Source organism: Neoarius graeffei, chromosome 21 (genome assembly GCF_027579695.1).
Source record: "Neoarius graeffei isolate fNeoGra1 chromosome 21, fNeoGra1.pri, whole genome shotgun sequence".
Lineage (NCBI taxonomy): Eukaryota > Metazoa > Chordata > Actinopteri > Siluriformes > Ariidae > Neoarius > Neoarius graeffei.
The window spans coordinates 42,569,660-42,597,230 of record NC_083589.1 but is presented as its reverse complement, the minus strand read 5'-3'; the positions used below and the strand labels follow the sequence as shown (position 1 = coordinate 42,597,230).

At 40.8% G+C, this 27,571-nt stretch overlaps 1 protein-coding gene across 6 annotated transcripts in view; it reads left to right on the top strand.

The window, feature by feature from the left end:
* Nucleotides 1-27,171, top strand: part of strip2 (striatin interacting protein 2) — a 63,712-nt gene extending 36,541 nt beyond the window's left edge. For 4 of the 6 annotated variants that reach the window (XM_060903160.1, XM_060903161.1, XM_060903162.1 and 1 more), the window contains exons 10-21: nt 2,509-2,741; nt 5,089-5,154; nt 5,262-5,325; nt 8,726-8,797; nt 8,880-8,954; nt 11,910-12,007; nt 13,852-13,978; nt 20,940-21,040; nt 21,125-21,227; nt 21,330-21,434; nt 22,218-22,422; nt 24,051-27,171. In XM_060903160.1, the coding sequence (XP_060759143.1) occupies nt 2,509-2,741; nt 5,089-5,154; nt 5,262-5,325; nt 8,726-8,797; nt 8,880-8,954; nt 11,910-12,007; nt 13,852-13,978; nt 20,940-21,040; nt 21,125-21,227; nt 21,330-21,434; nt 22,218-22,422; nt 24,051-24,301 (1,500 nt within the window). In that variant the 3' untranslated portion in view covers nt 24,302-27,171. The remainder of the gene's footprint in view (nt 1-2,508; nt 2,742-5,088; nt 5,155-5,261; nt 5,326-8,725; nt 8,798-8,879; nt 8,955-11,909; nt 12,008-13,851; nt 13,979-20,939; nt 21,041-21,124; nt 21,228-21,329; nt 21,435-22,217; nt 22,423-24,050) is intronic. The other 2 variants (XM_060903163.1, XM_060903158.1) reach the window with 1 other exon arrangement.
* The last annotated feature ends 400 nt before the right edge of the window (nt 27,172-27,571 follow it).

Sequence of the window (27,571 nt, the reverse complement as noted above, 5' to 3'; positions counted from 1 at the left end):
TGTTTTTTTTTTTTCACACTGCGGCACTAACTGACTTGTACCAGTACCGTGATGAGTGAAATCTAGTAACATCCTCACTGACTTGTCTGCCTCGTATACTTCGTACACGAGAGGACCTTATTCCTGTTCGATCTCATCTTCTCTGACCTTTCAACCCTAGTGTCTCTCTGCTCTTTCTCACCCTTTCTGTCTGTCTTTCTCTGGCTTTCTCTTATTGCTCATCCCCCTTTCTTCCTTGTGTTCCTACAGAGTGCCTTTGTTGATAGCTTGGAAGGAGACAGTCCCTTTGCCAGGAAGCAGGTCTTTACCCAGATCCCCTTTTGTGTGCATTCTCTCTGTCTTGGGCTGTTGCACTCCTCCTCTGTTCTCCCTCATTCACTGCAGTTTGCTGTTTTGAGTATAAACAAAGGCCTTCGGTGGTGAGAGGTCTTAATAAGCATTAAGGCTTAAGGCTGGCTGAAGTGTGTAGTAAATGTGCCAGACATTAGCTCTCTTTCTGTCTCTGACTCTGTTCTGTCGTTCACTTTCATGTCTCTCCATCTCCACCTCGTTTTAGGCCTAAAAATCATATAGACACACACCCACTAGCAGAATAGCTACCAGAATGGCTTTCTTCATAGGCAGCAGCCAGTCATAGCTGATTCATAGCCACAGCACTACAGCCACCTGACCACTACACACACGCCCATGCATCACACCAGAGAAAAAAAAAGAAAGAGAAAAAAACCCACACCTACTCAAAAACACACCTGTTCCACTAATGCAACCCATGCCTGATGCTTGCTCTGGATTTTGCCATTCATCCATTTGAACAGCACTAGCGATAAGGAACTTGTTTGTGCCTTTGCCGAATGAAACATGCACCACTGGAATGCACAAAAGTTAGTGTGGATTTATTTTTTTTTTCTGAAGTCTGCGGGGCCACAACAAGGGTTCATATTCCTCCTGGAGCTCAGTGGATTGGTAAGTCTATGAGAAGAACTCTAATCCGAGGAGTTTCAAGAGATGAATGTCATCCTTGAGAGAGATGCATTTCAGAATTGTGGTGTGAGAGAAAACGTGATGAGGAAATTGACTCTGTTAGCAGGGAGAGTGGCTGTAAATGTCTCCCTGATGTTGGTCTCTCTCAATGCTGCCATGCCACAACTTCTTGTACGCTGCCAGTCAAAGTTTTCTAAACACCCCATATTAACATATTAGTTGCATTTAAAAAAAAAAAAAAAGGGCACGTTTTAATTTTGTGAAGTAAAATACCTGAGAAAAAAATGGGTGGTCGGTCTTTCTGTCTTTCTTTCTGTCTGTCTTTCTTTCTTCCATCCATCCATCCATCCATCCATCCATCCATCCATCCATCCATCCATCCACTTTTCCTGGTGAAGGTCATGGTGGCAGCAGGCTGAGAAGATCAGCCCTAACGTCTTTAATCACAGATCCTATCGCTTCCTGAGGAATCCCTAGATATTCCCCAAAAACAGTTCTGCTCCAAGGTTCTCTTGGATTGACGAGCTCCTCAACCTTGTAACTTTTTAGTTCCTTGGAAACCATTTAGAAATATTTGCAGAAGATCTATAACCTCATTGCTGTAATTAGACATTTATAGCACGTCATATATATGTCTTATTTATACTAATACAGAGTATTTTATATGTAAATTTAAAACTAGATGGCCTTTAGATTTCATAAAATCGGTGAAATTTAGTTCCTTCTGAAATTTGGTCATTGTGATGCATGTTTATTTCTGCAATATCTTAAAAAAAAAACCCAGGCCATTCTGTGGCTGGGAAGTTATTTAATTTGAATGGATTCCCTAGCAAATAATGTGCCTGAAGTCATTTGCTTTGTGCAGTCCAGCAGACCGAGGAAGTCTGTGTGCGCATGTGTAGGTTTACCTGCTTCTTCTTTTCCTTATTCTTTTGGGTTTTATGGCAGCTGGCATCCAGTGTTGCATTACTGCCATCTACAGGTTTACTTTGACCGTGCACTGACAGTTCCATCATTCTGTCGCTAAACGAACAGCTGATCACCGAGGTGCTCGCTGACTGCCAATATTTATTAGTTTGGTCCTGCGTTTCCTTTCCTTTGCAACTTAACGTCTTCTCGCTTTCCGTTACTGTAGTCGGTCTTTCACACTTCATTCGCGTCCTCCATTTTCCTCTCCTGTTTCAAATTTGTATCCCAAATTTGCACGAACGGGGAAAGCCCACCATGTGATGCATAACGTAGTATCTTACATTGGGTCATGTTGAAGCAGGAAAAAATAGCGGAGAATTTAGGGCCACATGGCCCAACTTTTAAACATTTGACTGGAGGTGTATAATTGTCGCTATAATGCCAAGCTATTTTTCAATTTAAAAAAAAATAATTGTTCATATGTGAATTTGATCAACGTTATACAAAATCTCAGTCCTAGCTTCACAGAGAGACTCCTCATCAGGGTGTATGTATATAAACCCTTTAGGGAGTATAAACTTGTATGAAGGTGGTTAACACATCCTTCCTGTCCTGCAGCCTCTGGTCAAGCAGGACAGCCTGGACACCTACAACGAGCGGGACCCCTTTAAAAACGATGATGCTCGGGATGAGGAAGATGACGCTGAGGATGTGGACAGCGGAATAGAGGGCGAGGTTGACCCCCTCGACCGTGATGTCATCATCCAGCCCCCTCCTCCTCCGCCCCCTCTGCGGCCTTCTACTGAGAGAGTGACCTTCCCTAAAGGCCTCCCGTGGGCACCTAAAGTCCGGTAAGGCAGAAACTCCATCTGCACGATCATGCTTTTCTTCCACTGATGTGATAGTGTTTATAGAAAATGTAGTGTACCTACTTAACTCATTATTAATGCCTCTTTTTTCATTATGAATGCCTATTTGTACTAACTTCTCTGCATTTAATAAATCTCTAATAAATAGAGGACATGAGATAGTAGATGGAAAAAGATCTGAATGTTGGTACAAACTCGCATTAGTGTATTCTGTCTGCTGAAGACAGGTTTTAACCGGTCACTGGGCCAGCTCCGGAAAGGAGCAACCTTAGTGATGTCTGCACCTGGGATATGAATAATGCATGACTGTGTGGGCTGGGAGAGAGAGATGGAGAGAAAGATGGACAGAGGGGGAGAGAGAGAGAGATGGAGAGAGAGATGGAGAGATGCACAGAGAGGGAGAGATGCACAGAGAGGGAGAGATGCACAGAGAGGGAGAGATGCACAGAGAGGGAGAGATGCACAGAGAGGGGAGGGATTTGAAGCTAACATGGCTATGAATACAGTACTGCTTGGTTTACAAATGTGTCCATCCGTGAAGTGGGGAGGGAGGGAGGGAGGGAGGGAGAGAGAGAGATCTGATTAGGCTTTAAGTGTTTAGAAAATATCTCATTACTATGCTAAACACCCAGTAGTGACACCTACATTCTGAGCAGCGGGTCTGGTTTATAGAAAAAATGTCTACAGTGTGATGTGATTTTTGTCTTTTTTTTTTTTAAAGTTAAAAATAACAAATTTTCACTGTAAAGCCACCATCCCTCTTCAGCCCCCCCCCCCCCCCCCCCCCCCCCCCCCCATTGTGCCTTTATCACAATGTGGGGAAAACTATAACAAATACTACGAAGCATGTTCTGGCATTTACTGCATGCTCAGATTTATTTTATTAGGTTAAAAAGCATGATGTCCTTCATTAATAGAGCCAAGATTGCTGTAGTGTAATAAGATTTAAAATATTCAGGGTGTACTGTTAATCATTATTGGGGTCATAATGGTATCACACCTCCTTGTCATTAATTATTTCCCTAGAACAGTACACTCCTGGTGTATTTTATTTCTTAACAAAATAGGCTCTATGGGTTTTTCTTGTGTGCCGTCTGTGTGTCCCCGTTCATATGACCCGCCTTCCCCTTTTTACAGTTCACACCTAGGTCATCAGCATCACGCACTTGAGCAATTTTTCATTCCCTGCAAGAATTCTCATGAGGCGCATATAGGGGAGAGCGGGGTAAGATGAGCCAGGGGGTAAGATGAGCCACCCCCTGTTTCTAAGAAACAGTAAACAAATGTGACCATGTGACCACATTCAAAGGGGGGCGGGACCATTTACTTACACTTGTGGAGAGGAGCACCACATGTCAAACTAGGTGAGGGAGATATTTATAAAAATGTGTTTTTGTGCTTTCTAAGTCAATTCCATGTTTGTCCACAGTGAAGATGATTTAGAGAAGACAAAAGTAGAATAATATTTAGACACATTAGGGTTAAGTTAGTGGCTTTCTAAGCTATGATATGAATGCTAATAAAAATAATTTTGATTAGCCTAATCCCCTTTATTAGCATTTTTCTACAAAATGCTGGCCACGGGGTAAGATGAGCCATTAGATGTGGGGCAAGTTGAGCCACTGGCTCAACTTACCCCATTGGTGGCTGAGCTTACCCAATATGGATGACACTTAAGTTTTCACATTTACTGGTCATATATGACAACAACAACAAATAAACGAACAAATAAATAACACGTTAATATAAAATGTTTAAAAGGTTTTTAATAAATAAAATAATGCCCTCTGTTATTACAGGTGTGCATGATGTGAATGATCTACGCATATCTCTCTCTCTATCCATCTATCTATCCCTCCCTATCCCATCTCGTTCTATCACCTCTCTCTTCATCTCCCCTTCTCTATGCAACGGCCCTATCCCCCACTTGATTGACTTGACTTGATTCATTGATTGCATTTCTAATAATAAAAGTTGTTTACTTTGTTAACCTAACATGTTTTGTGTTGGCTCAATTTACCCCACACAGTGGCTCATCTTACCCCATGCATGGGGTAAGTTGAGCCACTTGACATTTTTTTTTCAAGAGGTAATATCACTCTAACCATAAGAGCTTATCAATTATTTTTTGCTCATATAGTAACAGTACACTTTGAAATTTGGTATGGTGTGTAGACTGGAAGCAAAAATGGCTTTAACATGTAGTTATGATGAAAAATGTAAAAAGTGGCTCATCTTACCCCGCTCTCCCCTACTGCTCATATATGCCCTTTTTTTTTTGCCTCTTTCAAGATCTAAGCACTATCCTCTTCTCTCTTCTCCTCCACAGAGAGAAAGACATCGAGCATTTTTTAGAGACCAGCAGGAACAAGTTTATCGGCTTCACCCTGGGAAGGTAAGTCTGAGCTTACGACCTCGATCAGGTCAGCTTAACTCCTGCTTGGAAATGACATTGTTCATGATGATATCAGGCTTTATCTTAACACATCATTACTTTTGCAGTGATACCGAGACGCTTGTTGGGTTGCCCAGACCCATTCACGAAAGTGTAAAAACTCTTAAACAGGTAATGCATGTTTGAACAAATGTTTTCATAAAGGACAGTGGAAATAATCCGTCTGTTTTATTTGTCCTTGCAAATTCCTTTTGAATGTATTTTGGCACTGGCCATAAGAGTTGTCTGTACATCAGGGTTACAAAAGTTTTCACTCAGGTAGATTTGAGTTAAATGATTAGAGAGGACTTTACATAGAGATTGCACCAACCCCAGTTACTCTTGGTACCTCTTAAAATGATCGAGCTCATGTGTATCTTGAGCCTATCCCAGAAACAGTCTATCTCAGGACACCATGCTCACACACATTCACACGCTAGGGAACTGTGCAATGGGAAATTTAGGCTAAATACATGTTTTTGGAGGTGGGAGGAAACCGAAGAACACTCAAGAAAACCACACGGGCATGACGAGAACATGTAAAATTGTGCACAGACAGTAACCCTGAGGCCACTGGAGCTGTCAGTACTACCCAGAATCTGTGTTACTAAGCAAAATGGTTTCTGTTACTAGTCCGTAATTAAATCGCTAATTCATGCTACCAGTAATAGGAGATATAAAATGCAAGTCATTTTTTCAACAGTGGAATTCAAAGACTAAAGTCAGACTGAGAGCAAAACAGCATCGTAAATGGATCACAGACGGATATAAAACTTTAAGTGTTAACACTTTAAGTGTAACCTACCAGATGCCATAACATACAAATTTAAAAAACAGAAAATGCACTTAAGGATAAAGCAATGAAACTAGAAGGTCGCTCAGACAACACAAATCTCTGCCAAGGACAATAGTTGACTCTTTTTTATGAAATGCAAATCTGCAACTTCAACTACTTTATAAGATGATGGATGAGTCGTACTTATTAGCAATAATTTTGTAGCCTGTTTGTTTCATGTTAACACATATTTTGAAACCACTGTCCCCAAGTGCTCAATGATGACTGCTTTTTGTATTATGTTTGAGCAACTAGCCTAGATGTGCATTCAATTACCTGTACCTTGAATGTAGATTGTAATATGAAGTCATAATATTTCTTTCTAGGCTATGTTTTCTCACTATTGAAATTTACTGCCATCTACAGGATTTTAATACGCATGGCCCTGAGTGCAGACTTCCACCAAAGCGAAATACCATATCTCAGGGAGCGATTTGTCAAAAAACCAGAATGGGGGGATGTTTTTTTTTTTTAAATCATGAAACGTCACAAAATTAAGGTAACAATAGGCTAACAGCTCAATAACATCCGATGATATCAAATGAATAACACTAAATGAAAACGAGCACTAAACCAGAGATAGTAAATTCATCTTCCTATCTCTCTGACTAAATACACTAACACACAACAAAGTTCGCATTGCTTGTCGCGTTGCTGTGATGTTTCTCTCCCTCCGGATTAAATGGACAGTGACTCGAAAATCACTAAAATACATGAATACTAAATGAACAGTTTGCTCTGATGGCGCAGTTCACATTGTGCGCAGCTTTCCGATTTAAACTGTTTTTTTTTTTTTTTCTCATCCTTATACTTCCTGTTTCATGGACTGTAACGGATTTGCTTATTTAGTAATTTTAATACAGAATTTACTTTGAAATTATAATCAGACACTCCAACGTCCCCCCCTAAAAAAAAAAAAATCGGCCGTGAAAAAGGCGGCATCCGCCAAAAGGCGTGCTGTTTGCATCCCTGCATAGAACGCAAAGATATTGTTATTATCTACAATGTATCTATTTGCCGGGGACGTTCGTGAACATCAAAGCTGCCACTTCGGGTCATTTTGAAAGTGAGTGCAATGTAGACCATAGAAAACTGTGTCACAACATGCCTGTCATGTCAACTTTTTTTTTGGTTTGTTTGTTTTATTGACGGGGTTGTCCCCGAGGATTTTTTTTCAGCAGAGATAAAAACCAGAGGGGGGGATGATCCCCCACCATCCCCCCCAGCAAATCGCACCCAGCCATATCTTGCAACATTACTCAACAAGAAACTAAATTTGTTGATGCACCTTGCGACTCAGATCTGCTCCAAAACTTAATGGGTTCTTCCTTGGCCTATGCTACATTGTTCTACCAAGTTTCATGAAAATCAGGTCGGTAGGGTTTTGCACAATCCTGCATGCAGACAGACAAACAAACTGCACCGAAAACATAACCTCACTGACGGAGAGTTTAAAAAAAAAATTGTGAGATCTGAGAATGGGTGTATTAGTTTAACTAGCAGGAAACACACTTTTGAAGTACCCATGTAGTTGTAGTACTAACTGAAATTTCCGGAGAACTCTTTAATTCATAATAACTCCCTTCTAACTGATGGACTTCTCTGTGTAAACTGATTAGGAAATGTCCACTGAAGTCATAGTAACAAAATACAATTTGACTTTATGTGAAAATTCAGTTGAAGATTGGTCCCTATAGGAGTTTTAATCGTACTTCCAGAAAATTAGCCCAGGCCTAAGAACTGCTTGTGCATCCAGCCCTGCAAGATACCCCAAACAATTTAATTCCAACTCTAGAGATACCTCATTCAAATAATCAATCCATCCATTATCTGTAGCTGATTATCCTGTACAGCAGGGGTGTCAAACCTGATCCATAAAGGGCCGTGTGGCTGCAGGTTTTCATTCCAGCCATGCAGCAGCACACCTGACTTGGCTCATTCAATCAACTGAACTGTCTTCACACAGTCAAATACTTGCAGCCACACCCACCCTTGATTAAAGGGTGGGTGTGTCAGTTGATTGAATAAGCCAAATCAGGGTGCTGCTGCATGGCTGGAATGAAAACCTGCAGCCACACGGCCCTTTATGGATCAGGTTTGACACCCCTGCTGTACAGGGTTGCAGGCAAGCTGGAGCCTATCCCAGCTGACTATGGGCGAGAGGTGGGGTACACCCTGGACAAGTCACCAGTTCATCGCAGGGCTGACACACAACCATTCACACCTACGGCCAATTTAGAACCACCAATTAGCCTAACCTGCATGCCTTTGGACTGTGGGGGGGAAACCAGAGCACCTGGAGGAAACCCATGCAGACACAGGGAGAACATGCAAACTCCACACAGAAAGGCCCTCGTCGGCTGCTGGGCTCAAACCCAGGACCTTCTTGCTGTGAGGCGACAGTGCTAACCACTACACCACCGTGCCACCCATTCAAATAATCATGTCTTAATAATGATTACTGGAAACGGATCACGGAACTCTGTGGGGTGGCAGATCTCAGGAGCCACTTTTGGCTTCTCAGGAGTACCACTAAAGCATAATCGGTACTAGATTCCGAACTGTGAGTGACAGAGCTCAGTGTTTGAACAGCTGCAGTCCACAGATACTTTGTTCTGTCTGTCACTCACAGACAAGACTGTGCTCCTCTGTCACCATGGTAATACACCTTTCCTCTCTATCTTTTGCCTTTCACAGCACAAGTACATCTCCATTGCCGAAGTGCAGATCAAGCGAGAGGAGGACCTGCAGCAGTGCCCCATGACCATGGTGAATGTTCATACATACAGTTTTATGCACACATACCTGCTAGAGTTGCCAGTCTGACTCCTCTAATGTTCTGATTGGCTAGGGGGAGGAGGAAGTAGATGAGACACCTGCAGAAAGCCTATATGTGGGAATGCTTCCAAGCCTTTCTCAGTATGTGGTGAGTTTCCTATCCGCAATCCATTTTACTCTGTGTTTTAATATATCTGGTGATGGATTACATTACAGTCACAAGGCTGCTGACTGGATGTAAAAGGAAAGAGTAGATTTATTTAAATACAGCTCGATTAAACCAGATGGATTAATCTAAAAGGTGTGTGAAAGAAATTGATACGTCTTCATAATTTGTACACTGTCCCCCTGAACTGTTCTGTCATAATGCATGGAGATAGAGACTGTTTGAGGTTTTAAACCATTTCATCACTCAAGCTAGTCAAAGAATTTGCTTTCAAAGGACATTTAACTGATATTGCAAAACTAAAAAAGCAAAAAAACAAAAACCTGTCTTGATTGTAATAGTAGTGACCAGTGTACTGCATACATTTGGGAGGAGTACTGTATACAAAAGAAAGGACTGAAGAAAAGATATTAGAAAGGATTTTGTCCATCTTGATTATATATGGAATTTATTTATGATTTAAATCTGTCTTTAGGGATATGTTTATCAGAGTTGTGTACAGCTCACAGCATTGTGTTTTGATAAATTGATGATGGGATCAACTGACTCTACATATTTATTTATTTATTTATTTATTTTAAACATCCAATTCCCTATATACTGTAAGCTTTCACAAAGAAAGAGGACAGAATTATACCAGAGACAATTTCCTTATAGATTGCGCCCTCTCTATTTGGCACATCACTGCAGTAAATGTGGCGATTTTATATGCATATGTGCGCACACACCTTAATGTAGTCACACACAGTAATTTGTTTTATGTTGATTGTATTTTAATTCAGAGCCAATCATGTTGATTTTCACTAAAGAGTAAATGAAGTTGATTATACTTGAAAAATAAATTACAGATGGATTGGTTGAAGCATTATATTATTATAACACTTTGAATCGTGTTAAATCAGAATAAAGTCTTGCTTAAATTATTATTATTTTTTTCAGTTAGCTCAATGTGGCCATGGAAATATTGGAGCGAGACCTGAATGTAATTTATTATTATTATTATTATTATTATTATTATTATTATTATTTATTTTATTTTTTTTAGTATTATTTTAATTTTTTTAATATCATCAGTGTCCTGGTGGAGACAAACTTGAAACTTAAGTGGGGTTTACATTAGACCGTATCAGCGGATCATCAGATTAACGTTTTTAAAACGATTCGCGTGCACACAGCAATGCCAATACACGATTCGCGTGCACACAGCAACGCCAATACACGGATACGCTCTGCTCTGCAGGCATCCTGCGCTCCAAATCACTCCGCCCTGAACAGCGAGTGCCCTCTGGAGGGTGCGCACTCCGGCCCTGCGCAGCTCACAGAGCGCGTGAGTGAAGCGCACGAGCAGTGATTTGGGACAAATAGCAGGAAGTGAAAGTCCACGCCGTTTTTCAGCAGTCGCGTCACATGACCAACGTGGCATGACCAACGCCAGCGAATCAGGAAGGTGGATGTCACAGTGACGTTGTCCAATGACGACGTCAGCTAGAGCTCAGCACAGCGTATCCTCGTTCCTCAATGTTTACACAGCACCGGATCAGATACGTAATGGATTGAATACGTGGGCCCTGGCGGATTCAAGTTGTTCCGCCTGTGAAGTCGTTTCCCGGCGTTTTAATGTGAACAGACAGTGCATCCGCAACGAAAACGAGATGGATACAGTCTAATGTAAACACCACCTTAGAGGGTTTATATGGTCCAAAAGAAAATACTGGTGGAAACGAGGTCTTGAATGTTGAGAAGTGTCAACCAATCAGAATTCATTATACTTGCCAAACTTCATGTCTGAAGGCTATAAAAATGGATGCTTTTGTACTCTGGAGTCAGATCACTCTGCAGACTGACTCAGGTTTTGTTAATTGATTTAATAAAAGTCTCAACTTTTCTGCAAACTCTTTGAATTATTTTTGCTTGGGAGTTTCCACAGCATGACGTCAGAGCAGCCACTTTTAAAAGCAATGAGATTCTGTAAGGAAGAATTAGAGTAGTGGTTTCCTGTTGCCTTCTACTGGATTATTAGAGGTTTTCTCCTCTCAACCATTCACACACAGTCACAGCTATGGGCAGTTTAGAGTAGCCAGTTAACTTAACTGCATGTCTTTGGACTGTGGGGGCAACTGGAGCACACAGAGGAAACCCACGCAGACACGAGGAGAACATGCAAACTCCACACAGAAAGGCCCCTGTCGGCCAGAACCTTCTTGCCCTGAGGTGACAGCACTAACCACTTCACCACTGTGCCCCCCCCCAAATATCTACCGTTCAATAAAAGCTGGTATGCTTTCAATTCTGTTCAAGCTTTTGCCCCATGAGGCCCACTTCCTAGGCTTTGAGATCTTTGTTAATTTTTGACCATTTTCTGTGAACTCAAAACATTCTCCACTTACCTTGGCAGAAAGTGAGGCTGCCACATCAACACATCTTTCAAGAACGGCAGGCACTGGCCAAAACATTACTTCATGTGAAATGGAGGGAAAGACCAAGTTTCCAGGGAGCGTCCATAAATGTTAGAGAGTTCAAAACAGTTTTGCAATATTGATGGCTCATCTGCCTCTTTTATTATGGAAAAAAGATAGCTATTTTGGTGGGTTTTTTTTGTTTTTTTTTAGTCTCTCCCCCCCCCCCCCCCCCGAATTTTTATTATTATTATTATTATTATTATTATTATTATTATTATCCCTTTTTTGTATATTATGTATTTGCTTAACGAGCATATGTGTGGGGTCAGGAACTCTGTTTTAATTGCTCTGTTTGATGATGGGAAATCCAAGGACGTTCTTTCGGCCCAAAGATGGGCCTGTTTATCTGTGAATCTGTAGATCACCAAACTGTTCCTGCTGTTCTCATTAATCAGATTAACCTGTCAGCAATTTTAGTTCTTGTTTATTTTGGCCATTACTCCAAATTCTTCACATGTTTCCACTGTTATGTTTTTAGATTGCCCTGTTGAAGCTGCTTCTGGCTGCAGCTCCAACCTCCAAGGCCAAGACGGACTCCATCAACATCCTGGCTGATGTTCTACCTGAGGAGATGCCGTAAGTGTGGGCACGCGCAGACAGACGTGTGTGTGTGTGTGTGTGTGTGTGTGTCTCTCATCTCTAGCCGCTTTATCCTGTTCTACAGGGTCGCAGGCAAGCTGGAGCCTATCCCAGCTGACTACAGGCGAAAGGCGGGGTACACCCTGGACAAGTCACCAGGTCATCACAGGACTGACACATAGACACAGACAACCATTCACACTCTCACACACTCACACCTACGGTCAATTTAGAGTCACCAGTTAACCTAACCTGCATGTCTTTGGACTGTGGGGGAAACCGGAGCACCCGGAGGAAACCCACGTGGACACGGGGAGAACATGCAAACTCCGCACAGAAAGGCCCTCGCCGGCCACGGGGCTCAAACCTGGACCTTCTTGCTGTGAGGCGACAGCGCTAACCACTACACCACCGTGCCGCCCGTGTGTGTGTGGGGAAAGTGTGTGTGTGTGTGTGTAAAAAAAAAAAAAAAAAAAAATTTTTTTTTCCTATCCACATTCACTGAATATAAGCAATTGCGTGCTCTGATTGGCTAATCTTCTACTAGGATGTCAGCTCATGTACCGTGAGTAGAGAAAAACAAAATGGTGGTGCATGTTCCCGAACCAACTGAAGATGAAATAAAAACTCTATTCGAAAATACCCTCCCCCCCCAAAAAAAAGCAACAAAATGTGGAATAAAAGTATTTGATGGTAAGAACTAGGGCTGCGTACCTAAACGTAACATCAGGTACAGGTACCAGTACAGAGGTTTAGGTACAGGTCCAGACCTGTACCTGAACAATTTGGCAAATTAACATGTGTTCTTCTGAACTTCTTCAATAATGACAGAAACATTAATAAACTGTTGACAACTTGTCAGTATCTTTATTCAAAGAAAACCGAACTTAACTAGGTTTCCTACCTCACTTCTCAGTCATCCTCTCAGTCTCACACTTGGTTAACTTGGGACAAAAAGTCATAAGTTGTCTCACAGCGAGAAGTGACTACACTAGAGTACTACAGAGTACAGACAACATATAGTTCAAACTTTCAAAGTACCTGAGAAGTTGTTTCACAACGAGAAGTGACTAGAGTACTACAGAGTTTAACTTGCACGGCAAAATTACACAAAGCAACAAAGGCCGCCAATGCCAGCAAAGGAAAAATGGCTGACCTGCTTTTGAGTCTTTTTGACCAATCAGAATGCTGGATCAGCCAAGCTCTCGCAATGTCTCGTGAGATTGTGGCGAGAGGATCTCAAATCAAAGATGGCTCTGATTTCAAGTTTCAGCGCGGCATTTTACGTCTTTTCCAGTGCTAAATTTTCATCTTTGTGGTAGGATTTATGCATCTTCAGTCACAAAATAAGCATATACTTGGTGTAAATTTATATCGGTACAGTACCGGTACTTCATGAGCCGGTATTTTGGACCTGTACCGAATCGATTTTCACTGGTACGCAGCCCTAGTAAGAACATATCCCCCCCCCCCCCCCCCCCCCGAATTATTATTCTAGCATTTTTCATTGCTCCTGTCATTTCACCAGTTTGTTTACATTCTCAGCAGAAATGATTTTGTCAGACGTTTTGTATAAAGTCTTTATTTATCAAATTTGCAAAAAATAAAAATGCTCTGTTTTTTCAAAATCCAGTGAATGTGGATGGAATAAAAGTTATTCAACTCAATTTCATCGTACATGGCTTATAGCCAACTCGGTGCTATGCACCTCATTGGCTATCAGCTCATGTACAACTCAATTTCGTGGAATAACTGTTAAAATAATAATAATAAAGTGTATTAGATAGATGGATAAATCTCAAAATGGCACTGGTTTAATAACTTGCATGTGCTGGAAACAGCATCACTGTCCTCCAGAGTATGAAGCTGGGCATTGATGTGAACAGACACAAGGAGATCATTGTCAAGGCCATTTCTGCACTGCTGCTCCTCTTGCTGAAGCACTTCAAACTCAACCATATATACCAGGTCAGAAATATTTTCTGGTTCTTTTTCCCCCTCTTTCACTGCCTGCAGCTAACCGATCCTGTGCAGTGCTGATAGTCACACAGTCAAGTTGACGTTCCGCTGCAGCAGTGACAGAAGTGAGGGGGAGATGAATGAATCTGAGCTCCTCTGATGAAGAGCACATCTCTCATTCTTCAGTCAGGGGATTTAGGTCCTATTTTCAGGAAGCTTATATTCACCCCGTTCTACACTGGCTGCAGCAGAGACGATTATATGCTGCTGCCTTCTTCACCTGACCTGATGTAGCGCTCAAGTCTTAGTAGATCTGAACCATACAAATATGAAGCACCTCGAACATGAGAATGATGATGATGAAAAATAGACATGGATACTGAGTAAAGAGAAAGACGAAGAGACAACAGTGTTCTGGGCTGTGATTTGCATAGTCTTGTCAGTATGCTTCAGGTCCCCCCCCCCCCCCCCCCCCCATTTTTTTTTTGATAATTGGAGTTTACTGTATAGTGAGTTATGGGAATTAGTTGGACTGATGCCATCTACTGGGAGAAAATAAGAGACAGAGGAGAGACGTTTATAGGTTTGGTGTGATCTTTAGTGCAATGGCTCTCAGCTTGTTTTTGTCTCACGATCTACGTTTGTCATTAAGTTACAAACCAAAAGGGACTTTATAATCCTTCTAATTAATTTGTGGGTTAATTAGACTGTCTTCATGCACTAAAACAAGAAATGTGCAACAAAAGCTCAACTAACATTCAAACATGTAAGTTTAAATCTTACACTACTTTCCTAAGGTAATACCCTGCCTCATAGCTCCAGCGTCCCAGAGCAAACAGAACTCCAGTCTAGAGCATAAACTTGCTGGGGACTTTATTAGGAACACTGTACTAATACTGGGTAGAACTTCAATTTGCTCTCAAAACAGTCTCAGTTCTTTGTAGCATGGATTCCACAAGATCGTAAACCTTCCTTTTGAGTTTCTGGTCCATGGTGACATGATTACATCAGGCGATTCCTACAGATTTTTCAGGTGCACAAATTCATGCTGTGAATCTCCTGTTCTACCCCATCCCAAAGATGTTCTACTGGATTCAGATCCAGTGACTGAGAAAGCCACAGAAGAACACTGAACTCATTGACATGTTCATGAAACCAGTTTGAGACGATTTTGCTTTGTGAGATGGTGCATTCTCATGCTGGAAATAGCTAATAGAAGATGGTTAATTGTGGCTATGAAGGGATGCACATGGTCAGCAACATCAAAAAGTCTGTGGCACTCAAGTGATGATTGATTTGGTACTAATTATGCCCAAAGTGTGCCAAGAAAACATTCCCCACACCATTACACCACCTCCACCAGCTTGGACTGTTGACAAAGCAGGTTGGGCCCATGGATTCATGCTGTTAGCACTTGACTCTACCATCTGTGTGCCTCAGCAGAAATCAAAATTCATTAGACCAGGCTTTAACTGTCCAGCTTGGGTGAGCCTGTACCCACTGCAGCCTCTGCTTCCTGTTCTTGGCTGACAGAAGTCAAACCCAGCGTGGTCCTCTCCTGTTGTAGCCCATCCGCCTCAAGGTTTAACCTGGTGTGCATTCTGAAATGCTTTTTTGCTCACCACAATTGTACAGAGGGATTATCTGAGTTACTGTAGCCCAGTGTTTCTCAATTCACCTCCTGGAGTGCCCCTGTCCTGCATATATTTTGTCTTTCCTTGCTCCAAACACAGCTGATTTGAAATTCGTGTGATTTAACCCCTTATCAAAAAGACGTATACTTGAATAAAGTTTAAGTATATTTCCTTAAGTATACTTTTGTGTACCAAGTATACTGATATCAATGTACTTACAGTATACTTGTAAGTAAACTAATCTAATACTGCTTGGGACTAAATTGGTCCACTTTTAGTTTATTAAAAGTATACTTTAAGTCTAAGAGAAGTAAACTTTGAGTATACAACTAGTATTTTTTTTTTGTACTGCAAGTATGCCAACTTGTATACTAATGGTTTACTAGTTCTATACTTGTAGTCCACTCTTTAGTTTACAAAAGCATACTTCATGGTATACTGGAAATGTACTACGAGTTTACTTGTTTTATACTTCTAGTCCACTTTTTAGTTTACTAAAGTATACAGGGATGCGATTTTTCCGCGAATTCGCGGAATTCCGCTTTTTTCACCTCAAAACTTGAAAAAAAAAATGTTTCCGATTTTTCCCTCAAATCCACATTCGTATCCTATTCGTTCCGACTTTGTTTGAAAGATGGCAGCCTTGGATTTGCATCTTTATGCCTCAATCACGGAGGCTGCCATCTTTCAACTGTTTGTTTGAAGCGAGCGCGTTCATTGGTTGTTACAGAGCGATGGGCCAATCACGTACCTTGTTTCATCTCATTGACGTAATTACGTCATTTACGCAATTACGTCATTGAGATGAAACAAGGTACGTGATTGGCCCATCGCTCTGTAACAACCAATGAACGCGCTTGTTAGATAGCTGTACGTAAGCTCGCTTCAAACAAAGAGTTGAAAGATGGCAGCCTCCGTGATCGAGCGTAAAGATGCAAATCGAGTTAAAGAAATCGACAGAATAGTGAAAAACAAGTTCCGCTGGGAATGGTTGGAGAAAGAGGTTGCTACAGACGTTGGACATAAGACTGTGAGACATTTGTTCAGCGATTTCATTCTTTGGGGAGAGGGCAGAGGTCTCTGGCTGTCAAGTTTGGGGATACTGGGACCTCCCCTGCCTGAGCTACGAGCGTCCAAAGTTGGGCTGGAGCCCGGGATAGAAACGAAACCTAAGCGGAGCGCCGCGGCTCGCCTCGGGGCGAATTACGTCCCAAGGCGTGGGGCTAGCGGGCCCTGCTCGCACTGGTTCTTTGGGGGGGGGTGAGTGAGAGAGAGTGTGAGTTAGTGAGTGAGTGAGTGTGAGAGTGAGTGTGTGAGAGTGTGTGAGAGAGAGAGTGAGCGTGTGTGTTAGAGTTGCATGTTGACCATTAAATTGGCTTGAATTTGTTAATCATGACAAGTTTTTTGTGTGTTTTGCTTGCCATTTTAGTACAATTTTTAAGTCAGAAAACCCCAAAACCCAGGAGCTTCGGGGGGCTTCCCCCCTTGTCCCCCCACCAGGGCGCTGCCCTGGACCAGCTGGGGGCCTGCGGCCCCCAGACCCCCACCTAAAATTTTCAGATAATTTCATCAGCCCCAAATCACATCCCTGAGTATACTTTGTAGTGTACTGGAAAAATACTATTAGTTACTGGTTATATACATCTAGTCTACTTTTTAGTTTTGAAGTATACTGCAATTACCCTTCTAGATACAGTATACTATTAGTTTTCTAGCCCTAACCCTTACCTCATGCACACTACCAGTAGACAACTTAAGTGTTTCGAACCTTAAGTTGCAATGAAGTTATAAAGGTAAGAATTCACAAAATAACAAGAGATACTCAGGATTAAGAACATATTCATTTTCTTTAAAAATCAAAATTTAAAGCAACATTGTATTAAATCCCAAAGTATAAAAACATGGTAATGACAACTGAAATTGACATCCAAGCTCTAAAGAAAAAGAAAAAAAAATTAATTATCCCACTCAGGAGAAATAAAAAAAAAAAACCCTTGTACTGTATGGAACCACAGACACACCTAAGAGTCAACAATGCTGAAGCACAACTACAGGGCAAGTACACTTAAATATAAGGCACAAATATTTTAATACTTTATTACATTTTTGTTAAGTATATCTTAATCAAAAGTTTAAGTGTAAGCTTAATATACTGAGACTTTTCTATATACTATTCAGTATACAGTGGTATGCAAAAGTTTGGGCACCCCTGGTCAAAATCGCTGTTACTGTGAACAGTTAAGCAAGTTGAAGATGAAATGATCTCCAAAAGGCATAAAGTTAAAGATGACGCGTTCCCGTTATATTTTAAGCAAAAACAATTTTTTTTAATTTCCATCTTTTACATTTTCAAAATTGCAAAAAAGGAAAAGGGTCCAAAGCAAAAGTTTAGGCACCCTGCATGGTTAGTACCTAGTAACACCCCCTTTGGCAAGTATCACAGCTTGTAAACACTTTTTGTAGCCAGCTAATGATCTTTCAGTTCTTACCTGGGGGATTTTCACACATTCGTCCTTGCAAAAGGCTTCCAGTTCTACAAGTTTCTTGGGCTGTCTTGCATGCACTGCTCTTTTGAGATCTATCCACAGATTTTCAATGATGTTTAGGTCAGGGGACTGTGAGGGCCAGGGCAAAACCTTCAGCTTGTGCCTCTTGAGGTATTCCATTGCAGATTTTGAGGTGTGTTTTGGATCATCGTCTTATTGTAGGACCCATCCTCTTTTTAACTTCAACTTTTTTACAGATGGTGTGATGTTTGCTTCCAGAGTTTGCTGGTATTTATTCAAATCCATGTTTCCCTCGACCAATGAAATGTGCCCTGTGCCACTGGCTGCAACACAACCCCAAAGCACGATCGAGCCACACCCATGCTTCAGAGTTGGAGAGGTGTTCTTTTCCTGGAATTTGGCACCCTTTTTTCTCCAAACATACCTTTGCACATTGTGGCCAAAAAGTTCTATTTTGATTTCATCAGTCCACAGGACTTGTTTCCAAAATGCATCAGGCTTATTTAGATGCTCATTTGCAAACTTCAGACACTGAATTTTGTGGCTAGGATGCAGGAAAGGTTTTCTTCTGATGACTGTCCCATGATGGTCATATTTGTTCAGGTGTCGCTGCATAGTAGAACAGTGCACCACCACTCCAGGGTCTGCTAAATCTTTCTGAAGGTCTTTTGCAGTCAAACAGGGGTTTTTATTTGCCTTTCTAGCAATCCAATGAGCAGTTCTTTCAGAAAGTTTTCTTCATCTTCCAGACCTCACCTTGATCTCCACTGTTTCGGTTAACTGCCATTTCTTAATAACATTGCAATCTGAGGAAACAGCTACCTGAAAACACTTTGCTATGTTCTTGTAGCCTTCTCCTGCTTTGTGAGCATCAATTATTTTATTATTCAGAATGCGAGGGAGTTGCTTAGAGGAGCCCATGGCTGTTGATTTTAGGGACAAGTTTGAGGAGTCAGAGAATTTATACAGCTTTGAAATCTGCATCATCAGACCTTTCCTAACGAAGAATTTGAACAAGCCACAGCTCGATAAGCTAATTAAGGTCTGGAACCTTGGTAAAAGTTACCTGAGAACTCAAATGTATTGGGGTGCCCAAACTTTCGCATGGTGTTCCTTTTCTTTTTTCACTCTCCAGTTGTACAAAACAAAAATAATACACAAATCTTGCAGAAAACACTGAAAAGAAATGTATCGTCTTTACCTTTATGCCTTTTGGTGATCAGTTCATCTTCTGCTCACTTAAAGTGCCATTTCACCATTGGATGTATTTTTTTGGCATAAAATACAATACATTTTATGACAACATGACTAGACAGAGAAATCTTTTAGCTTCAAAATGATATATCAAACATAATTTTTTGACAACGACAAGTATATTAATTTTGCGACCAAAGTCACCTACCCTTTTAATTTCTGCGCGGTAGTGAAACGTGATGTCATCGGCAGGTTCCCCTTCTTGTGTACCACGTTGCGTGTGACGTGGCACAGATTATCAGCAATGGCGGATAGAACGCGATTGTCAGCTTCGGAAAAGAAGCGAAGGAAAATAGCAAATGATGCCCAAAGGAGACGGTCGATGGTGAATATCGGCACAGCAATCGACAAGTGGAAATCGCGTTCTATCCGCCATTGCTGATAATCTGTGCCACGTCACACGTGACGTGGTACACAAGAAGGGGAACCTGCCGATGACATCACGTTTCACTACCGTGCGGAAATTAAAAGGGTAGGTGACTTTGGTTGCAAAATTAATATACTTGTCGTTGTCAAATTATGTTTGATATATCATTTTGAAGCTAAAAGATTTCTCTGTCTAGTCATGTTGTCATAAAATATATTGTATTTTATGCCAAAGAATACATCCAATGGTGGAATGGCACTTTAACTATTCACAGTAACGGACATTTTCAGTAAGGGTGCCCAAACTTTTGCATGACACTGTAAGCCAAGTATATTTATGTATAACTTAAGTATATCTTTAAGTAAATACAAAGTAAACTGAAAGCATACTCTCATTTTTAGTTTAAAAGAAATATACTAGACGTACACTTTTTTTTTTGTAAGGGGAATGCTCTTGGTTAACTTGGATGTGCTCAGCTAATCAAAAGTGCTGCGGAGTTCAGGCAGGTAGATAAAGCAGGGAAAGTTGGAAAACATGTGGAGCAGGAGGGCCCCAGGAGAAAGACTGAGAATCAGTGCTGTAGTGTTTTTGTCCATACAAGCTAGTCTGGTCATTCTTCACTGACCTCTCTTATCAGGCATTTCCAGCCACAGAATTGTTGCTCACCGGATGTTTTTTTCTTTATTGTACTATCCTGAGTAAACTCTAGGAATTCAGCAGCTATAGAAATATTCAAACCAGCCTGCCTGGCACCAACAATCATGCCACTGTCAAAATCGCCGAGATCACATTTTCACATTCTGATGGTTGATCCTGCCTCACAATTGGCTGATTAGATAACTGCATGAATGTGCAGGTGTACGGGTGTTCCTAATAAAGTGCTCAGGGAGTATATTTGATTACCGAAAAAAAAATCATGTTTAGTTTCAAATCATAGTTGAGTAAATTCAAGTACTACATGACCGAACAACCGCAGGTCTTGTGAAATGCAGCACGCTGTAGCGCTTTCCATGTTTTCCAACCAGATTAATAATAGTGTGATGTACTTTCCTGTTAAAATTACAAATGCTGGAAAGACACAGACCTGTAAATTACATGATTAATGACATTTCAGAAGCACAGGCTTGATCTGAATGTTTTGGATAATGTTTGATAAATCTCAGGTTTATTAGGTGAGCTAATGACTGTGTTTTAATTGTCCTGCCCAGTTTGAGTACGTGTCCCAACATCTGGTATTTGCCAACTGCATCCCTCTCATCCTCAAGTTCTTCAACCAAAACATCATGTCTTACATCAGTGCTAAAAACAGGTAGGCCACATTTAGGCCTCCGTTTCTCTGTGATCACACATTTGCTTATCGTATGTGTGTGTGTTTTAATACATATTCAGTCAGTGTGTGTGTGTGTTACACCGAGTGTTCTCACTGCAGTATCTGTGTGCTGGATTTCCCTCACTGTGTGGTCCATGAGATGCCTGAACTCACTGCTGAAAGCTTGGTAATTCCACAATTCCATAGACTCTTTTTCTCAGTGCTCTTCATTTGTAAAGATGTTTAATGCAGTATAATCAGGTGTGTGTGTGTGTGTGTGCATTAACAGGAAGCTGGAGACAATAATCAGTTCTGCTGGCGGAATCTATTCTCGTGCATCAACCTTCTGCGGATCCTCAACAAACTTACCAAATGGAAACACTCCAGAACCATGGTGAGCGATGGAACATTGCATTAAGGCTCTCTGTGCATGAGGCTCTCATAAAGCTGCTTTAAACCACCCAGTTCAACTTGTCAGATAATTCTGAAGGCTTTCGTATATTGCGTTAGTTGTGATGCACAGGGTTCTCCAGAAAATCTGAAGTAACTGGCAGCTAATGCTAGGGGGGTCTGGGGGCATGCCCCCCAGAAAAATTTGAAATTTACATGTCTTCTGGTACATTCTCAGCTAATAAATTACTAACCAGTTCCCTGTAAAATACTTGCAAAATATGTCTGAAATTTCCCTCCAGATGTACGTGTGCTTGGCTTTCTCAGTTACTCTCTGTAGTACGCTGCCTGGCTCTGTAACATAACTACATGGTGTAACATAATTACCGTACATGCGCTACGGCGTGGTCATGTGGTTCAGCTCAACCAATCAAAATGCAAGAATTGATCAACAAATATGGTGTCGCTTCCAGTCATGTTAGACCCGAATCAAAGACAGTTTCATGATGAAATAATTGGATTTGCAGCAAATTATGGGCAGCAGAGACGATATAAATCACTTGAACATTGAAAAGCAAGGATTTTTTTTGTTTGTTTGTTTGGTTGGGTTTTTTTTGTTGTTTTTTTTCTGGGAGCGCAGATAATCTGTGTAGGCAGAGAAAACAAGCCGGTGCTTGTGGACCTCTCTGGATACAACAGTAAAAACACTACTTGTTGGCATTGTGGAGTTTGGTGATGTAGAATATATTTTGATGTTGTTGGAAGCTCACTTTGCTCTCCTCTCCAGATGCTGGTGGTGTTTAAGTCTGCTCCAATCCTGAAGAGGGCACTGAAGGTCAAGCAAGCCATGATGCAGCTTTATGTTCTCAAGCTTCTCAAGATTCAGACCAAGTACCTGGGCCGCCAGTGGAGGAAGAGTAACATGAAGACCATGTCGGCAATCTACCAGAAGGTCCGGCATCGACTTAATGATGACTGGGCTTATGGGAATGGTACGAGCCATAGCGTTCTCAGACAGATGTTCTGAAAAATTCATTAAATTCAAAATGAGCATATAGTTATTCAAAAAACCAATAACACTTCAGTTTCAACATTTGATATGTTGTCATTGTATTATTTTCAATGACCTATAGGGTTTCCATGATTTGCAAATCATCACATTCCGTTTTTATGTCCATTTTACACAGGATCCCACCGTTTTTGGGATTGGGTTTATAATCGGAAAGATTGGAGTGGTTAGGATGTGGTTTCTCAAGTAGTGGTTTAAGGACAGCTAGCCCAAGCCAAATGACAAATGTATTATATTGAGTAAAGGCTCCACACTAATGATCATTCTAAAAGTAGTTTAGGTGGTACTGAGTCTGATAAATCATTGCTAATAAGGTCTAGAGGAATTTGAGAATCAAGTAAATAGCCAAATAGTTTTTTATTTTATTTCATTTATAAAGCGCATTTATATGTAGTACTCTAAAGTGCTTGACAAAATACTATAAAAGATCCAATGATGTACTGTATAAAAGTGTTCTTGGAAAAAAAAATAAGGCTATAAATTATACAAAATTCCAAAAACATAGACAAAAATCTTTCAGAACAGACACAAATATTGTTGTTGCCAATGATATTTGCAGGGGGAAAAGGCTACATCTTATAAATTATAAAACCATTTGACTTACAACTTCCAAAAAGATGCATCCAATAACGTTGTTGCCAACAAGTAATTCTAACTATTCTTACTAAATAAATGTGCCTTAAGTGTTTCTTTAAATAACTCTGTCAGTTTCAAAATGAAGAGCATCTGGTAGTTCATTCCACAGTGTTGGCGATGAGTAACTAAAACTTCGACCAGCAAATGTCATCATCTTTACATTCGGAGCTTTGAGGTAGTTCTTGTTGTCAGCTCTTGTTCATTTTGATACTGTGTTAAATAAATTTGTGGACCTGCAAATTATGCGGTACCAGCCTTTTGACTCGTGATATTAACTCTGGTAAGTCCCAGCTAGCTAGACAGCATTACCACTATCTTATATCTCATCTCATCTCATTATCTGTAGCCGCTTTATCCTGTCCTACAGGGTCGCAGGCAAGCTGGAGCCTATCCCAGCTGACTACAGGCGAAAGGCGGGGTACACCCTGGACAAGTCACCAGGTCATCACAGGGCTGACACATAGACACAGACAACCATTCACACTCACATTCACACCTACGGTCAATTTAGTCACTAGTTAACCTAACCTGCATGTCTTTGGACTGTGGGGGAAACCGGAGCACCCGGAGGAAACCCACACGGACATGGGGAGAACATGCAAACTCCACACAGAAAGGCCCTCACCGGCCACGGGGCTCGAACCCGGACCTTCTTGCTGTGAGGCGACAGCGCTAACCACTACACCACCGTACCGCCCTGCATTACCACTATGTTCTGTCGAAAATTACATTACATAATGACTGTCCATAATCTTCTGATCTTTGTGTTACCCTAGTGATGTGAAAATCCAGTGTGTCCTCTGCAAATAAAAACAACAGAAATGTATTCGTCTATTATGCAGCAACTCTAAATCCAACTGCATTATATTACTGTCAGACTATAAGAACCTTTAGACCTCTCTCCTTACTTGACAGATATTGACGCACGGCCGTGGGACTTTCAGGCGGAGGAATGCGCTTTGCGGGAGAGCATCGAGAAGTTCAACGCACGGCGGTACGATACGAACCAGAACAGTGAGTTTGTCCCGGTGGATAACTGCCTGCAGAGCGTGCTGGGCCAGCGAGTCGAGCTGCCTGAGGACTTCCACTACAGCTATGAGATGTGGCTGGAAAGAGAGGTCTTCTCTCAGCCCATCCAATGGGAAGGCCTGCTGCAAGCTCAGTGATGCCACAAGACGTTAACTTGAACTAGACTGATACAACCTGTTGTGGGTTCACAAGCAACCCTGCATATACAGAGAAACACACATGCAGACAGAGTGCACGTGCCAGTGCTATTCTTCCTGTAAATGAATGCTTGTAAATAGAAATATCTCTAAATACAGTGTATGGGTTTTGACATGGTAACCTGTTTCATTTGTGAAACGCCATTCTCGCACATGTACTCCTGACGACAATATGAAAGAAAAACGAAGCCTCTATTTCAACCTTTACATTGTATACAAATGACCATTTAAAGTACGAATATAATAGAAGTAAGTATTATAAGTATGTCCTAAAAAAAGAGTGAAGGTACGTATGTATTTATTTATTTATCTAGTCATTCTTTTCAAATTTTCTCAGTCTGGAACTGCTGATAAAACTTTTATTTTTGATGCGCATATATATATAGAACAAAAAATAATGCATGTTGTCAAGCTAGAGAGACTTGATTTTAAAAACAAACAAAAATATCCCATGGCATCCATAAGCATTACTCATGTGTCAGCAGAACCGGAAGAACTGGTCCTTAAAGATTCCTTCCAGAGACTGCTGCTAACTCTCACTTCCTGCACCGTGTCTCTCTTTCAGTGCACTGGAAAAAAACGTCCTTGAGAAAGTCACGCTTCTTTTTGTATGTTGGATGTCAGAGCTGCCTACACTACTGTATACTTAGAACGAGCTCTAACAGCACAGCACAAAAACACAGAAGTGTCCTTGGTGAATAGCATCACCCTCTTTACAAATAGCAAGGTTACAACATAACGGTGCTGGTTTTTAAACATGATTTTATGACGTCTCCTCTGTCTTTTCCCCCCTCCCCACTTCCTCTCTTTCACCTCTGTCTTGTTGCACTCTTTCTTCGTCATGATTAAATGACATGAAAGAAGAGTCTTTGTTTTAATACTGAGTTTTGTTCAACCGAGAGAGGATTTTATATGCTTCATTTCTAAAATTGTTTTCTATACTGATTTTTTTTTTTTTGTTAAAAATCGTTAAAATACATTTGTGTGTCCGGACATACTTGCCAATAACACAACCTCAAATCAGAAAACATTGGGTGGTATGTTGAAATGTAAATTAAAACTGCAAACAATGATTTTAAATAATATCGGCCAGTATTGCACTCAAAACAATACTACAGCATATTATTTATTTGATGTTTTACTTCACGAATTTTGTTTTTTCAAAATAAACATGTTTCAATTTTGATTATGGCAATGCATTTCAAAAAAGGTTGGGATGGTAAAGCATTTACCACTTTGTCACTCGTTCTCACAACACTCTAAATATCTTTCGGGACTGAAGACACCAAGTGATTTAAGCATTGCGGGTGTTATTTTGTCCCATTCTTTCTGCAAACAGGTCTTAAGGTGTGCAAGAGTACAGGGTCATTGTTATCATGTTTTTCGTTTCAGAATTCACCATGCATTCTCAAACAGTAAAGGTTTAACTGGCATTTGTGGATATAACTCCGTATTGTAGTGCTTGACAAAGGTTTGCCAAAGTTATCCCGTGCAGTGCTGTCTGAGAGGTCAGAGGTCACAGGTGTTCAGCTTAGGCTTGTGCCCTTACCCTTTACACACTGAAATTCCTCCAGATTCCTTGAATTGTTTAATGATATACACCATAGAGTGTGAAATCTCCAAATCCCTTTCTATCTTTCTTTGAAAAACGTTGTTTTCAAACATTTCAATAATTTACTCATGCATTTGTTAACAAACTGGAGATCCTCAGCTCATCTTTGCTCCTCAAAGATTAGGCCTTTCCTGGATATGAATTTTGTACCAAATCATGATTACAATCACCTGTTAACATTGACTGTTACAAACCACATCATTATTTAATTGTTTAACCTCATTAATAGCCCTAAATTGCCCCCATCCTAACTTTTTTTGGAATGTGTTGCCTGAAATGCAGGAATGGATATATATATTAACAAATGAAATGAAGTTAACCAGACAAAACATGAAATATCTTGGGTTCATTCTGTCTGCAATGAAATGTATCCATCCATTAACTGTAGCCGCTTATCCTGTGCAGGGTCGCGGGCAAGCTGGAGCCTATCCCAGCTGACTAAGGGTGAGAGGCAGGGTACACCCTGGACAAGTTGCCAGGTTATTGCAGGGCTGACACATAGAGACAACCAACCATTCGCACTCACATTTACACCTATGGTCAATTTAGAGCCACCAATTAGCCTAACCTACATATCTTTGGGGGAAACCAGAGCACCCAAAGGAAACTTACGCAGACACGGGGAGAACATGCAAACTCCATACAGAAAGGCCCTCGTTGGCCACTGGGCTTGAACCCAGGACCTTCTTGCTGTGAGGTGACAGTGCTAACCACTACACCACCATGCCACCCAATGAAATACAAGTCAAAGTAAATGTAGAAATCACTGCTTTCTTTTATTGCATTTTCCATACCGTCCCATCTTTTTTCTGATTTGGGATTCTAATTGTAGAATAATGCATGTTTTGATTCTTTCTTTAAAAACAGTAATTTTAATGTACAGCATGTGTTTTGAACTGTTTTGGAACATATTTTTAATCTTTTAATCAGCTGCACCTATTTATTGTCTTATTCTCTGATATCACTGTCACAGAATGTAGAAGTCTAATCTTAAGATGGAATGTAATTATTTCTGTTCTTCTGGGCTCAAAAAAATCCATTACAGGCTTTGACTGATGCCTCTGTTCAGAGATATTGATCCAACATAAGGAAGCAATACCATCTAGTGGCTGCACAAAATGGATATTGTAATTGTATTGCTACATATTGCACTGGCAATATGCCTTAATGTATTAAAACACACATTAGTGAAGCCATGGCTAATTAGTGGTCTACATTATTCTAACCATAATTGATTGCTGGATCATTTGAAAGATGAGATCCAGTGACAGCTTCCATTTGAAACATCTAAAATTGGTCAGGATGATCACAACACACAAAATAACTTATAATGATTTAGTGAAGGACATATTTGCATATTACATCGTTGGGTGATGCCAGCATTACAAAAGTCAGTGTTGTGATTTTGTAACCCTAGAGAACACCATGACATAAATTGCTCTGCTAAATTTTACCATGGTACCAAAATGCGCAAATAAATCTGCTTATTCCAGATGTTTGCTACAATCCATGACAATAATGTAACTTAAGAACATTTTAATTTCACATTAGTCATACCTTCACAGACTGGGAACATTAGAAATGTTGCTGATCAAATG